General features: G+C 59.1%; 1 protein-coding gene across 4 annotated transcripts; it reads right to left on the bottom strand.

Annotated features, from left to right (window-relative positions):
- Positions 1–344: 344 nt before the first annotated feature.
- Positions 345–9,634, bottom strand: HDGF (heparin binding growth factor). 4 transcript variants are annotated; one of them, XM_036118305.2, is made up of 6 exons: positions 9,286–9,634; positions 3,407–3,483; positions 3,153–3,291; positions 2,332–2,517; positions 1,855–2,078; positions 345–561 (listed from the first exon to the last, which is right to left on the bottom strand). In XM_036118305.2, the coding sequence occupies exons 1-6, from the start codon at positions 9,370–9,372 to the stop codon at positions 534–536; spliced, it is 741 nt and encodes a 246-aa protein (XP_035974198.1). In that variant the 5' UTR covers positions 9,373–9,634; the 3' UTR covers positions 345–533. The 4 variants fall into 4 exon arrangements, with proteins under 4 accessions (XP_035974198.1, XP_035974199.1, XP_077934652.1 ...); XM_036118306.2 differs by lacking the exon at positions 9,286–9,634 and adding an exon at positions 8,951–9,087; XM_078078526.1 differs by lacking the exon at positions 9,286–9,634 and adding an exon at positions 7,567–7,589.
- Between the last annotated feature and the right edge of the window lie 6,202 nt (positions 9,635–15,836).

Below are 15,836 nucleotides of genomic sequence, written 5' to 3'. Positions count from 1 at the left end.
ACTCGGGGTCGTGGGAGGACCCGACGCTGCCAGCCTCCCGGCCCTTCCCCACCACTTACCGGTGGCGGGCACCCCTAGCTCTGACCCGTGGCAGCAGCGTCGCTCCCCCCTTCTCGAGCAAGCCCCCGCTCCGAGGCCTCCCGGGTGACCGTGGGGTGAGCTGTGGTCCCCCGCGGCTGGCAGGAGCGGACTGAGGGGTGCAGTTCGTGCCGACTTTGCCGGAGCAGAGAGGCTGGCACCACCCACCTCCATCCGAGAGGGGACCACTGCGCTCGGTTCCCCATCCCACCCCTCCAGTTCACCACCGACCCCCGCCCCCGCCAAGAAGCAGTCAAGACCCAATCTAGTAATCAACGGGTTTTATTTTCCTAGAACTGAAATTGTCTACTGTTTTCATAGCTAAACAACCAAAGCTACAGTCAGCAATTTTTCATCAGAGCCCAAAGGAGAGGGGCGAGGGGGACACAGGAGACTGGAGAGAGGCAGAGAGACCGCGCGAGAGGCTGGGCGAGGGCACTTCTTTCCCTGTCCTCTCAGTGGGTTTCGGGTCTGCTGACGACACTGAGGAGACCAGGTGGGGGATGTGAATGGGAAATGACACGAGAAGGAACACCAAAGCCCCAGCTACAAAAAGAAAAGTCATCAAACCCCAAATAGAAGGGGAGCCTCCCAGTGCACCTCAGAAATGGGGGCCACAGTGGGGAAGGAGTGAGGAGGAGGGGGGCACACAAAGGGATAGGGTCTTTAAAATTTTTTTTTTGTAGTTTTCTTTTATTAAAAACATTTCCTAAAAAATGTGTCTTTTCCTTAATGTCTGGGTGACATATATGCTGTAGGCTGGCCTTGAGCACGTGGGGAGAGGGGAAAGGGCAGCTGGGGGTCTCCCCAGAGCAGAGATCAAGGGGGGACAGATACTCCTCAACACTCCCACCCTAGCTGGGTGAAGCCAACCCTTCCAATCTCAGGAGGCCCCAATCTTTTGATGATCAACTACAACTCCCAGAACTCCTGGGATCAGCAAAAGAAGGGTGTTGTTAATCATCAAGGATTCATGGAAGGGAGCCCCTCCCCCACAAGCTGTCCCACTTTCCCTGAATCTAGGCAGCTGGGATAATAGGTATGGGAGGAAGGGACAGGAGTGCAAGAAGATGCCATCCTCCTGCCCACCCCCCTCCCCAATTTGGAGATTGCCCCTCTCAGGCCCAGAAGCCGACCCTGCTGTTTATTCTCCATCCTTTCCACTCCTACCTCTGATCCCAGCTAACCCAGAGGTCCAGAATGCTGGGGGGACGGGATGGGGGGGGGGATGGGGGGCCGGAGGAGGTGTCAGGAGGTGGAAACAGCCAGTCCAGGCCCCAACAGATACCCTCAGAAACAGCTCCAGGCAGGGAGGGACACAATGGTCTCATCTCAGCCCATGAAGCAGAAGACAGAGCCCTGACTCAGATCACAGGGGTGTTGGGAACATGGAGGTGAGGGCCAGGTGGCCTGCCCCATCCAGGTCAATCTCCAGGGGCCGGGCTTGGAGTGGGGAGAATAAATGGAAGAGGACAGCAGGGGGGAGAGGGGGAGGGGTTCCCAGTTTGCAGGCCATGGCCAGTTTCCCCAGTAGCACCCAGACAGCAGCAGGAACGGGGCAGGGGCTCCTCTTGAAACATTGGTGGCTACAGGCTGCGGGGGAGGGTTGGAGGGGAGAAGGGTTATCGGTGTGGCCTCGCGCCGGCCACACCCCAGCCAGTGCCAGTCTCCGGGGAGAGCCCACCCTGCCTCTGTGCAGGCCCACCTCCTCCTCCTCCTCTCCACAGGTGGCTGGGCCCCCCAGCCCAGCTGCCTCAGGGCAGGGGGCTCCCTCACCTCTCATGATCTCTGATGCCTGGGGCCTCAGCATCTTCCTTGGTAGCCTCTTCCTCCTCCTCCTCCTCTTCTTCCTCCTGAGGAGGCCCCCGGCCAGAGCTGGGCTCAGAGGGGGTGCTGTTCTTCTCCACCTCCACGGGGAGGGGCCTCTCACCCTCCAAGGGGGCTACTTCCTTCTCCTCCCCTTCGGGGTCTTCTGCCTCCTTGGGACGTTTAGGGGAGTCCTAAGTAGGATTGGCAGAGACAAGACCAGCTGAGGTTGGAGAGGGAGGGCACCAGCCACCTAGCAGTGCCCGCCCCCCCGCTTTCAGAGAGGCTCCTTCCCGGGCACACCTACAGTCCACTTCCCCGGCCCTCTGCCAGCTGAAGGGTCCCTAGGGACCCCAGACTAGGAGCTGGTCTCCCCCACATCAAGATGTCCCTGAAGAAGTAGCAGCTGCCCCACGCCGCCCCAGGCCCCAGGCGGCTCTCAGTTACCTCCGGCACATCCCCCGCTCTCCTCTTCAGTGCCCCCTTCTCGTTCTTCTCCTTGGCTGGCTCGTCGATGACCAGCTTCCCTTCCTCGTCACTGCTACCCTCAGCACTCCCCTTCCTGTCGCCATCCCCCTCTGTGGCTTCGGGCTCGGGCTCGGGCTCATCCACTGAGCTCTTCTTCGGGGTGGACTGCGCGCAGAGACGGCAGAGGCTGAGTGGCATCAGCGGGGCCTGCGGGGCCCCTCCCCAGACCCACCCGCGGCCACTCACTCCTTCCTTCTCCCACCTCGCGCCCGCCCACCCCCCAGGTGCCCAGTCTCACGAGTGATTTGAGACCCACCTCTGTCGGATTAGCCCCGGGCTAAACCCACTGGCCGGGCAGGCAGGGCTCTGTGCAGGAGGGGGGAGGGCTGGAGCAGGAGGCAAAACCTCGGGTCAACTTCTCCCGAAGGGAGCTGGGACCCTTTCCCCGCCGACCCCCGCCCCCCACCCTCCCGCCTCATCCTGCCCGGCTCACGAGCACCTCCTCCTGGAAGCCTTTGTGGAAAGAGTTAAGGCCAAGTCCTACACTCACACTAGGCCCCATAAAGGGCTGTCCCCACTTACCGCCTCCGTCCTGTCCTTGCCCCCCACACCACACACCACCCCCCGCGACCCCAGCCCCTCCTGCAGGGCCCCCCACCCCCACCCCAGGAGCTTGTGCCCTGAAAACCCTGGTCTCTCAGCCCCATTCCTGAAGGCTAAGCATCCCCTGCCCTGTGGGCCCCGGAGACAGTGGCCACAGCTGCTTCCCAGGGGGGTCTCTGGGGTGGACAGCTGCTCACCTGGTAGCCCGAGGCCTTGACGGTGGGGTTGTTCTCGATCTCCCACAGCCCCTCACTGAAGCCTTTCCTCTTGTTGGGCTTGCCGAACTTCTCCTTGGACTCCTCGTACGGGAAGAGGTCTTTGGGGCCCAGGAATGCCCTGGGGAGAGATGGGAGACTGTGCTCTGGAGCCCTCGCTGCCTGAGCTTCGAAGCCCCAGGGGAAGGGGCACCAGCACGGCCTCTGGCCTGCCCCACCTACAGCCCCTCACTCACGTCTCATGGGTCCCGAAAAAAAAGACTTGGTACTTGTTGGCTGTGGATTTCACGGCGGCCTCAGGCATCTCGTCAATCTGGGAGCAAGATGAGGGAAGCGAGTAAGTGGAGTCCTGAGGTCACAAATCTGGGGCCGAGGCCGACCTCCAAGACACATTCGTGTAAAACCAGACTGAGAAGGACCCGGGAGATCCCCCAGGTGGTGTTTAAACCCTTTTTAGCAGCAGCACTTTGTTCAAAGTCAGACATTAAGCCCAGCAGAAACCCGGAGTCGGCCCCTCTCCACGACAGGCGGGACGGCACTTGTTCTGCGGGCCCATTACCCCAGCCCAACCAGGGTCACCTCTCCCCTCGGGCTCGCTGGACTACAGCCCACCTACAAGCTACCACCCCTACGGCAGCCAGGGGGGGCCTTCCAAGTGCTGCCTTGAGCATTTCTCCCTCTGCTCAAAACCTTCCAGGTTCCGCTCACTAGAGGGCCCACCCGATCACCTGCTCCAGAGCATCAAGGTCTGAATCCCCACACGGCCACCAACATACTTGGATGACCTGGGGCAACTTACTCAACTGTCCTTGACCTCAGTTACCCCATCTGTAAAATGGAGAGTGTCATGGTACTTAAGTTGTGGGGTGGGGAAGGATTAAATGGCCACGACCTGGCCAGCAGTCCAGCCCACGGGTCCTAGCTCTCCTCCTCAGCCATATGCTGCCCTTCCCCTCCCTGCTCCGGCCACATTGGCCTCTGGTCTCCCACACTCATTCGGTCCCGGTGAGCCCTCCCACCCCAGCCCAGCCGGCCCCCCACAGAAGGCTCAGCCCCTCTCCTTCAGAGCACCAGTTACAGTCACCCGCGTGAGCATCTGAACGCTGCCTGTGTGGACTCTGGCTTACGCCTGCCCGAGATCTGACAGCAGGCCTGTCTGTACCAGCCCCCCTCGCCCCTGCTCGGGGCCTAGCACACAGTAGGCTCACAAGAAAGATCTGCTGAAGGAAGCTAAGAGACAGGTAAAGGCAGACTGCTCTGGTGGAGGGGGAAGGCCAAGGGGCTGCCTATCAGACACCCCTCTCCGAAGCAACGCCAACGGCCTCTGGGGAGCACTCGGAAAGCCTGTGGATGTAGTCAGACACTCTCGTTTGACAGATGAGGAAACAGGGCCCCCAAATGACACGGGAAGTTGGTGAGGGTCTGAGCTGGTTTCCTGACTTGACCCCCCGCACCCCCATGTTCTGGGGGACGAGGGTGCCGTGGTGGGGAAGGTGCAGAGGTGTGCGGTCAGGGAAGCGGACAGGCAGTGGCCCCAGCAGCCTCCCCAGATCAGGTCGGGGCAGCCCAGGCCCAGCTGAGCTGGGGGGGCGGGGAGGACTACAACTCCCAGCAACACTTGCAGCAGCCCCAGCAGCCCGGCTTCCCGCCGGACACAGGCCAGGTGGCCATGTTGCCTGGGGCCCCAGGCGCAGAGAGGACAGAGACAGCCGGGCCAAGGCACTGGTTAACACAGAGACTGGGACGCAGCGCCTGACCTGGGGACCTGGGGAGACGGAGAGGCTGGGTGGTTGCAAACCCGCTGAGACCCACCAGGAGAGGGGGTGGAGCCCTGGGCAAGAATCTGAGGGGCATCTTGCTCCAGGCATGGAGTCTTCAGGTTCCTGGGCCCCTCCCCCCTTGCCCTGTGGCCTCTGGGACAGAGGTCCGGCCCCTCCCCCCAGGAAGGCCCAACACCAACTGGGCCCTCCCCATGACCAGGAGGTTGGGGTGTGAGAGCAGGGGGTGGAAAGGCACGCAGTTCCCCCCCACAAACAGGATCCCCATCGCCATGACAACCCACCCCGCCCCCGGGGCCACTCAGCAACCAGGAATGTGACCACCCCTCCCCCCAGGCCCTCTCTCTGGATTGGGGAGGAGGGGACACTAAACACACCCCACCCCCTGAGCCTGGCGTCTGGCACCTGGGTCCCAGGCTGTGCTAGAAACCACAGCCAGGGCTGGAGGGCCCAGGCCTTTCTCAGGAAGCCAGACCTGGGGTGCAGGCGGAGGAGGAGTCAGTCCTCGGCCCGGACACCTGGGTCTTGTGACCAGCTAGCTCCCCACCCTCCTCTCAGAGGGGGGCAAGCAAAAAGCAAAATGCGAGCCTCCAGGGCTTAAAGGTCCCAGGAGACAGGCTGGGTACAATAGCAAAAGGCCTAGGCTTCTTCTCCGTGGATCTCAGCCCCAGAAACAAGGGGCAGGGCTGGAGCACAGCAGGGAACCCTGAGCTCTGCATTCCTGGCGCCCACACCTGAGCCAGGGCGTTAACAGGCTCATGGGCTGAAAGGAAGAAACTGAGGCTCAGGAAGGGGGTGGGGGTGAGTGAAGGGTCAGAAAGGAGGGGCCGGGAAGTTCTCTCAAGGAGCACAGCTCCAGCAGGGCTGCTCCCAACCACAGGGCCATGGGAAACCATGGACAGCAAACTCAGAGGCAGCTGAACGGTGTGACAGGGGACCCAGGAGGCCACCAGCTGCCCAGCCTCAGGGGCGGAGGAGAAACAAAAGAATGGATGGGAATTAAAAATAGAAAGACACCAGATATACCCGCCCTGCTGACTTCTCGCCAAATACAGGGTGGGTCTGGAGGAAAGAGGGAGGCCAGGGGCCCGGGCAGATGGGCATCTACCCCAGAAGGGTCACCCGCCCCCGCCTCCCCTTGACTGGAGGTACCTGGGGGGAGGGGCCGGGAGAGGAGTGCTCCGTTCACTTAATGCAAGTCCCAGCCCCTCACCTCAAAAGGGGAAAAAGCCCTTCCTTCAAGCTACAAAGGAAACGTCCTTTCTGCGTTTTGAAGCGAGGGCGGTTCTTCCTCCACATAGAGGACATGAGGTCTCAGGGGAGGCCTGTACCCCCAATACAGACACATGTCTCCCAGGCGGTGCCTTTATATCCAGGCTGTGACTCAGACAAGTGAGTCAAAGCTAAGTGGGTCAGGGTGGGGCCAGAGGAGGGCCAGGGACCCCACCGCACGCCCCCCCCCAGCCACTGGCCCACCGGGGAGGGGGCTCTGCTGATTCTCAGCCACTCCACAAAGCCAGAAGGTCAGTTCTCCCAGGCCGGGGCCCCTCCACGCCTGCCCGGCCCTCTGCATTTGCCTGGCTCCATCACACAGAGCTGAGCACGTGAATCGCCATCGTCCCTGAGCCCACGGCCACCCCAAGGTCTGACGAGGGAACTGAAGCTCCCAGGTGAGGAACACGGGAGAGGACTGAACACCGACTCAACAGCAGCCTCAGGCCAAAGCCGAGCCCAGGGCCGCCGGCCCACACGGAGGAAGGCAGCAGGGAAGGCTAAGGCCACTCGGAGTGCCAGCCAGGGTTCTGACCACCACACCCAGGGCCAGGCCCGACCTGACCCAGGAACCGGAAAATCTGGGGCAGTAGACAGTTGGGGCCGGGAAAGTGTGGCAAGCCCAAGATGCAGAAAAGAGAAGGTGGTGCCTGGCCGTGGGGGGAGGGGGGGAGAGGGAGGAAAGCTGGGTGAGGCCCTCTGGCTGCTCAGGTTTTCTGGGATTGTGAAACAGGAAGCAGAGAGGCGAGGAAGGAACCTGGGAGGGAAAAATCCCTGAGTCTTGGAGCTTAATTGTTAAGTGCTTGGAGATCCCCCAAGAAGTCAAGCAGGAGGAAGAGGGAAAGGAGAAGGTTAAGATGGAGTCACCCTACACTCCAGGCAGGTCTTGCCGACCACGTGGCCCCTCTGGCTGGGCCTCTCCAGGCACTGAGCTGTTCCAGACTCACCCAGTCAGCCATCCTCCCCAGAAGCAGGGGCCTTCACCATGGCTCAGGGTTCTGTCTAGTAGATTAGGTGGGGCCGTCCATGAGAACCCCCAAGCCTCCTCCCTCTCAGGAGGGGCCAGGCGCCTTCAGACTCTGCCACCCCAGGGGCTAAGGCAGCATCCCAGCATTCCCCATGGGACGCTCGGATCTGTCTGTTCTTTTGGCACGCAAGGGGGACCCATCTGGGAGCTTAGAGCCTCGGGTGTACCATCCCCCAGATGTCATAAAAGCCGGAGCACAGGCAAAGGGTGGTGCCTCCTTGCGATCCAATCTGACCTCCCCTCCCCAAGCCTAACTCTATCTCAAAGGTCCAGGCCTCAAAAGAAAGACACTGCAAAGACACTGCCTCCCTGTCCCCACCTTCTGTCCTGGACGTCCAGGGTGAAGACAAGACGGAAGGGCTTCCCCAGTCCCAAGTGCTGCCTCACCCTGAAGCTCTACCTCACCGGGGCCAGTGTGGGCCCATCTGTGTCCCCTCCCTCTTCTCTCCTCCCTGATCCGGAGAGGCTTCCCTGCAACCCACATTCCAGCTGCACTCCCTCCCTGGGGCCTGGGCCAGCCTTCGGACTTTGTCCCACCCCCAGCAGGTAGGAGCAGTAGAGACCTGGGTTCAGTTCTTGCCCTGCCCAACAGGGCCTTGGCGTCCGGGCCAAGAAGCCAGATGGATCAAAGGTGCGGGGTAAAGTACACGAGTGTTCACACGCCACATCCACCATGCACACGCCAGGCTGGTGGCTGCTCCCTCACCCTGCTTCCAACCGCCCCCCACACGCCGGCCCAGGCTCTCAGGAGGCCCCAGGAGCTGGGAGAGCCCCACTTCTCCTGTACTGCATTCCCTCAGAGGCTGGACATCTAGAACTTTCAGGGAACAAGGAGCTCAAGGGATATGGGATCAATCACACTCCTCAGGAGAGGGTACAGAGTGAGGAACGGGCCTCAGTGGGCCCTGGGGCAACTTCCCAGGCCCAGAGCAGGGTCTGCGGCAGATAAAGACAACAGACTCACGTGGAGAGCAACCCAAGCAACCTAAAAGCAGTTCTGCACTTGGCCCCCTCGCCTGGAGAACCCCCTCCACCCTCTGCTCTCTCCCCTGTTTGGTTCTCCTGAGTCCTACCTCTAGGGGACAGAGTCAGACCCGCACCCAACTCCAAAGGCCTCTCCAGACCAACTTCGAAGTAAGTTGCCAGAGGCCACCCCCCCCCCCCGCGTGACACCCCCGACCTCCCCCAGCAACCTCCCTCCGCCCTCCCTCCTTACTCGAGCCGACCCAGTCCTTAGGGGAAACATGATGAACACACCAGGTTGGGCTTCTGGGCCCCACCCTCCCACCTGGCCAGGTGCTGGAGCCCGCGGGGGGGGGTCCCTCATATTGGCGGGCTAACTCAACCACATGGCAGACTGGGCCGTTGTGGCGGGAGGATCCTATCTGGGGGGGAGCAGCAGCTGGGGCTCCCCCCACCTCCAGGATGAGGCAGCCTGGACGGCACTTCCCGGCCTCCCGAGGCCCTGCCACCCTCAGCCCCCCCTCTGAATTGCCAGCATATGGAGGAATATACTTGTGGGGCTGCGAAGCGAAGGGTTCTGGCGGATAATTTCCGAGCCAGATAGATCCCATCTCACGCCGCCCCCAAACACTCCTCGACCCTCCCAACTTCAGACCTCTCACGGCCGCCCCAAACCAAAGTTTTCCAGAAGCGAACTCCGCCTCCACATATTCCTCACTGGGCTGGGACCCTCCTGCTACCTTTCGGTCCGAGAAGGGTCTGACCGGGGGCAGCGATTAGGGACGACACCAGGGGTCTCTAAGGGGGTCCCCGGGCGCCCGGGAGGAGTTCCCGACGGCCCCAGCCCAGGCCGCGCGCCCCACGCCGCCGCGCTCGGGGGGCCCCGCGCTGACGCCGCGCTCGCCGGGCCCCCCGCCCCCACCATTATGTAACCGGCGGGGGGGGCGCGGAGGCGCTCGCAGCGAGTCGGGGACTCGGCCGCCCCCCGCCCGCGCCCCTTCGCGCGGGGCGCCCGCGTCCTCCCGGGTGTTACGCAACCCAGCCCGGGGCCGGGGCGGCGGGCCGCGCTGCTCACCCGGGCCGGCCAGTGCGGGTAGCCCTTCATCTTGGCGAACACCAGGTCCCCGCACTTGTACTCCTTCTGCCGGTTGGAGCGCGACATGGCGGGGCTCCGGGCGCCCCGGGCTCCGCGCCGCGCCGGCAAGCGTGAGCCCAAGTTTGCGCGCGCGGCGGTGGCGGCGCCGCTGCGCTCCGGCCCTCGCGCGGCCCCCGCCTCGATGGCGGCCCCCGGCCCCAGCTCCGGCGCGGCCACGGCTGTGCGCCCGCGCCGCTCGGACGGGGCGGGCGCGGATGCAGCGGCGCGGTGCTGCGCGCTCGTGCGCTTGTTTGTGTTTGAAATTCAATTGCTCCCTCCTCGGCGCGAGGCCTCTTCCTCCTCCCCCGCCGGCCCCCTCCCCCTCCTCCCCCGCTCCCCTCCCCTCCCCCTCCCGCGCCGGTTCGATGCGCGCGGCGCTCGACGCCCCGGGCCTGCCGCGGCCCGACGCCCAACCCGGGGCCGCCCGGCGGCGCGCGGCGGCACAGGCGTGAGGAGCCGAGCGCCGAGCTCGCCGAGCGGGCTTTGTGTGCGGCTGTCGGGGGGCGCCCGCCCGCACGCCCGCCGGGAGGAGCTTGCGCCCGGCTGGACGGAGCGGCCTGGCGCCCCTCCCCTGGCCCGGGGGGCGCTCGCACGCGGGGCCCGACGCGGCCGCGGGTGCCCGTGTGGGCGCGGGCTCTCCCTGCCCTCCGCCCCCTCTGTGTCCCCCAGTGCTTGCAGGTCACCGACGTGCAGACACCCGGGGGTCTGAGCGGCCTCGGCAGAGGGGAGAAGCTCGAGTTTGGGAGCCGGGAGGCGTCCGAGGGGTTGAGGCACAAAGCGGCCACGTTGTGGGCGCTGCTCCCTGGCAAAGCGATCTGGGCTCCGCCACCCGCTAAGCCCGCAGAGATGAGCCCTGTTCTCGGGGAAGACACCGCACAATGCCAATAAGTCCCAAACCGTCAGTAAAGCAAACCGTGAAGACTGGGGAGGCGGGCACTACCTCTGGGGGGCTGGGGGGGGGGCCTGGGGCAGAATCTGGGAAGGCTTCACAAAGGTGGTGACTTGGAGCTGGGCGTTAAAGAATGAATGATTTTGCTGGATTACAGATTGAGCCAAGCCTCTAGGTTGACAAGTGGTGGAGCCCACACTTGAACTCAGGTCTCTTCCCATTAAGCCAAACAACTACTGTGATTCCTTTTTTGATTTGCTGTAACTGTTGATTTTGGATTTGCTGAAATCCAGACGCCTATGATCTGTTGGAAATAAGATATTTAGATCTCTTAGGGCACTTCCAGATCCTTAAAATTTTGCAACTGGATATTCTGGATTTGAATAGGTAAAATACGCATGCATGCTTTTCTTCCCCCGAGTTTCCTGATCCACTTCAAAGCATATGCAAAGGGGCGCCTGGGTGGCTCAGTTGTTAAGCATCTGCCTTCGGCTCAGGTCATGATCCCAGGGTCCTGGGATCGAGCCCCACGTCGGGCTCCCTGCTCCGCGGGAAGCCTGCTTTTCGCTCTCCCACTCCCCCTGCTTGTGTTCCCTCTCTCGCTGTGTCTCTCTCTGTCAAATAAATAAAATAAAATCTTAAAAAAAAAAAAGCATATGCAAAGCCTCCCTGCAAGGAAGCACGGGATGTAGCCAAAAGGCCCAGGTCCATATGCTGCTCCTGAGAACAGGGACCCTTGAACTTCCCTGAGTCAGTTTCCTCAGGGGTAAGATGGGGTACTATTCCTGCCCTGGCGACATCCATGGGAGGCATGGGATGGCCGCTCCCTACAGTCCTGCATATCAGCTGGCTGTTCTTATACATTATGTCCTTATGGCAAAGCATTTCACAAGTTTTGCCTTTATAACAGTGTGGGCTCTCAGCGTAATTCCCCCTTGTGATAGGAGTCCCTCTGGCCCTGTCCACAAGTGCTGCTGGCACAAAGGGACACCCCTGTTGCAATAAAAGAGCCAGGCACGGCCTCAGCCACAGCCTTGTCGATTTGTTTCAATAGCAAATCCAAACTTGTTGCAACAGAGCAGCTAGATTCCAGTTGGTGTTTACTCTGCAAGGCATTCCAGTTTGAAATGTTGTCAGTGTGATAGTCCAGATTCTGTGCTTTTCTTTGTTGTTATTGTTGTTAGCAGACAATCTTGTCACAAATTCTTAAACCTGTTTCAGTGAATCCTGGGCCCCAATAGGTTTCCTTTAAGTGTCCAGGCCAGTGTTATAAATACTCACCATTTCAGCGCAACAAACATGTTCTAAACTGTTTTCCAATTTAGTGCACCCCAGTTCAGTTAAAACCGAGAGGCCTATCCGCAGTAGCCTGTTCGGAGGTGGCAGCTAGGCCTCGGAATTCTTCCACAAATCTCTTGGGCCCATCATTCAGTCCATCATGCAGATGCTGGTTGCAATAAAACTAGCAGGATTCCCTTTGTTGCAATAATCTCCCGGGCCTTGGTTGCAATTTAATATCCAAGTTCTCCTTACAATAACATCCTCAACCACCTCACAGCTGGCCCTAACAACCCAGCCAAGCGCAGAGGGTCAGTTACACGGGTGGCCAGGCTGAGCCTGCCTCCCCTGGGAGTCAGGTCTAACTTAGTGCTCTGCAGATTGAAAGTGCAAACGAATCATCTGGGAATCCTCTTAAAAAGCTGATTCTAATTCAGTAGGTTTGGAGTGGCTGCATTTCTAACAACCCCCAAGGTGCTGCTTCTACTTTGGACCACCATTTGAGTGGTGGGATCGAAAATGCACAAGTCACAGGCCCCCAGATTCCCAGCCCAGCTTGGAAACAATTCACAGATGTCTCCGTGAAATCATTCCGTGGTTGCTGGTGTTTGGTTCAACTTCTGTGTGGGAGGGAGGTCAGGACAGAAGTCAGGGGACTTGGGGCCCCACAGCAGAGAAGACTCTGGGTGCAGACCTGGCTCTAGGGTTGTGAAGCCTGTCTCCGGAGGAGCAAGGTCAGGGGGATGGTGGGGTCCTTATTGTCCCTATGGGGAAGGAGGAATTAACACCGCAGCAGGAGGGCTGGTGCTCAGGCTGCTAGGGGAAGGGGCAGTGTGGTCTGGTGGAAACCACCTGGGTTTGCATGTCAAGGAACTGGTTTGAATCTCACTTTTGGCAAACAACTTAGAATTTTTAAACAAAATTGTCTTCTACTGTAAAACTGTGATAGAGATATTACCTCGTGGGGTGTTGTGAAGGGAAGAGGAGCCCGGCCCTGTGAAAACCTCAGATGCTCAGTAGGTTCAGAAGAAAGTTCAGTTGCCTTCCCTTGGACTCCCAAGTTAGGGGTTCAGCTCCTGTGCTCGACTGTGTGAAGCGTCCTCTCCCCCAGTTACTCTCTGGAAAACGGAGGTAGGGAGGATGGGTAGTTCAGACCAGCGGTTTGCAAAACGGCCTCTGCATTGCCCCCTCCCAAGCGTGTCACCCAATGTAAAAGAGGGGATGTGCATTTATGCATTTTACCAGTCATCCAAGTGGCCAGCGGCCCCGTCCAAGCCCCTCTCAGCCACCCTAGCAGAGCTACCTAATCCCCCAGTCTCAGGTCTGTAAAGAGGGGCTTGTGAAGAGAGGGGAATGAATAAATGTATCCAGGGGCGCCTGGGGGGCTCAGTTGGTTGAGCATCTGCCTTTGGTTCAGGTTGTAATCCTGGGGTCATGGGATAGAGTCCCGTGTCGGACTCCCCGCTCAGCGGGAGTCTGCTTCTCCCTCTCCCTCTGCCCCTGGCCTGCTCTCTTGCTCTCTCTCTCTTGCTCTCTCTCAAATAAATAAATAAATCTTTAAATAAATAAATAAATAAATAAATAAATGTATCTAAAGTGTTTTGAGGGGCGCCTGGAGGGCTCAGTCGGTTAAGCGTCTGCCTTGGGCTCAGGTCATGATCCCAGGGTCCTGGGATCGAGCCCCGCCATCGGGCTCCCTGCTCGGTGGGAAGCCTGCTTCTCCCTCTCCCACCCCCCCTGCTTGTGTTCCCTCTCTCGCTGTCTCTCTCTGTCAAATAAATAAATAAAATCTTTAAAAAATAAATAAATAAAAAGAGGGCTCTGTTTTACAAAAAGTGACCATCACTGGATTCATATTCTAAGACTATACTGTCCAATATATGTGACTATTGAAACTTAAGTTGATTAATATTAAGCACAATTAAATATTCATTTTCTCAGGCATTGAAGCCACACTCAAGTGCTCAGTAGCCTCACATGGCTGGTGACCAGCATGATCAGCCGGGGCAGACACAGAACATTTCTGTTATCACAGAAGGTTTCTTGGGCAGCACGGCTCCACGGCAATGACTTTCCAGTTGAGCTCTACACTAGAGTCAGTTGAAGAATTAAAAAGATACTAATGCGGGGGCACCTGGCTGTCTCAGTCGGCAGAGCATGTGACTGTGGATTCGTAGGGTCGGGAGTTCAAGCCCCATGTTGGGTGTTGTGCTTACTTTAAAAAAAAAAAAAGCTGGGGCGCCTGGGTGGTTCAGTCGTTAAGCGCCTGCCTTCGGCTCAGGTCATGATCCCAGGGTCCTGGGATCGAGCCCCGCATCAGGCTCCCTGCTCGGTGGGAAGCCTGCTTCTCCTTCTCCCACTCCCCCAGCATGTGTTCCCTCTCTCACTGTGTCTCTCTGTCAAATAAATAAATAAAATCTTAAAAAGAAAAAAAAAAGCTAATGAACGGGCCCGAGTGCCCAGAATTTATATTTAATTGGTTGACAGTGGGAGCCATTAAAGGGTTTGGGCAGGAGAGAAATGTGAACAGAGGTGAACTTCTGGAAGCTCCGCTGGGCAGCAGCATGGAAGGGGGGGGCTGGGATTGCCAGGTCAGGGGAGAGGGCACAGCCTGGCTCCTGCTGCGGGTGTGTCCCTGTGGGGGGGCCGCAGAGGCCCTGGGGCTCTTCTGTCCACTCTCCCCAAGCATGGTGGTGACCACAGCTCCGTAGCTCTCAGGGGAGAGACCTTGTACCTTCCAGAGCCGGAAGGGGCAGGGTACCTCAAGATCCCTGGGAGGCCCACATTGCCATTTTATTTAATTAATTTATTTATTTTTAAAGATTTATTTATTTATTTGAGAGAGAGAGAGAGAGCACAAGAGGGGGGAGGGTGAGAGGGAGAGGCGGACTCCATGCATGGAGCCCGGCGTGGGACTCGATCCTGAGACTCCAGGATCATGATCTGAGCCAAAGGCAGTCGCTCAACCAACTGAGCCACCCAGGCGCCCCCCACATCGCCATTTTAAAAACTCCGTTTAATTTTCCCGGTAAGTAATTAGTACATGCATATGATACAAGATTTGGGAGATAAAGAAGGTGATTTTCAGAAAAACAGTCTCCCCGGCACCCGTCTCTCCTAGCTGCCCCAATGTTCTTCTTAGAGACAAAAAACATGGCCAGTCTTGTACGTATTCTTCCGGTGGTGTTCTCTCTACGTCGCTTTCAAGCAAACGCAGAGCTGTTGGCTGCACACAAATCCCAGCGTCCCGTATGCTGTTCTGCACTTCCTTTTCGGGCCCCCTTGGGCGTCACCCCGTAGCTCTGCTGCGCCCACCGTAACGCTGCTCACTGGCCCCCCTGCTTCTGGGCCACAGGTCCTTAGCCAGCCCCTGCCCGCGGGCCTGTGGGTGTGCTCGCTCTCGATAACACCTGTAGTGAACACGCGTGTACGCATTGCATCTCATTCTGCGGGAAGGGCTTCTCCCCATTTTTCACTGTGCAGAATGAAAGAGGTACAAGGCCATTCACAGCCACGGCATTTGCCGGAGCTTGTTGACCAGCAGTGCGGGCAGTAACCTGGCTGCTCACAGACGGGGGTGTCCAAGGTCAGATGCAAAGCCCACCGTTCTGTTCAGCCACAAACCCCAGGTCTGTCTGCTTGCCCCTGAGTCCCTGGGGCTTAAAGGAAGGAGGTCTGGGGCCAGGGTCAGGGCGACGGAATTGTCGGGGCTCTAATCACGTTTGGCCACACTCTACAGCCCTCTCTCACCGACACCTGGGACAGAAGCCTGGGGAGGCGAGGAGGGGTCAGGGTCCTTTCCTGGCCTCATAAGATTGAATCCTACTGGGCTCGCTCCCTGTTCCTCCCACTCGGGAGAGACAGCATCCCTCCAGGTGGGGCAACAGGATTGGCCTTATAGGAGGAGGCTGATGGTGGCTTCTGTGGGGACAGATGGCAATGGGGCGCTGCAAAGCCATTCCCGCCACCACATAGCCTATGGCTTGGGGCTTCATTCATTCACCTAGTCATTCATTCCTTCACCCGCACACATTTCCTCAGGCATTGTTAGGGGCTGTGGCTGGCCCCCCCTCAAGTTTGCTGGGGGGGAAGGAGTAGGTCTGGAGATGAATAAGACAGGCGGCTGGCCATGAATAGTCTGGGCTCCAGCCGTGGGTCACCTGACGTACCCTGGTCCTGCCCAGACTTCATGTTCCAATTTGGAACCTTCTTGTTTTCTCACTCCAAATTCACCTTCCCTCCTTTATTTTTTGGCATTTATTGTTTCAAAGTATTCATGCAAACCAACCTAATAATGTCAAGACTATCTATATACAAAGAACAC

The sequence above is a fragment of the Halichoerus grypus genome, chromosome 7 (genome assembly GCF_964656455.1).
Source record: "Halichoerus grypus chromosome 7, mHalGry1.hap1.1, whole genome shotgun sequence".
Taxonomy (NCBI): domain Eukaryota; kingdom Metazoa; phylum Chordata; class Mammalia; order Carnivora; family Phocidae; genus Halichoerus; species Halichoerus grypus.
This window is presented reverse-complemented; position numbering and strand designations above follow the sequence as displayed.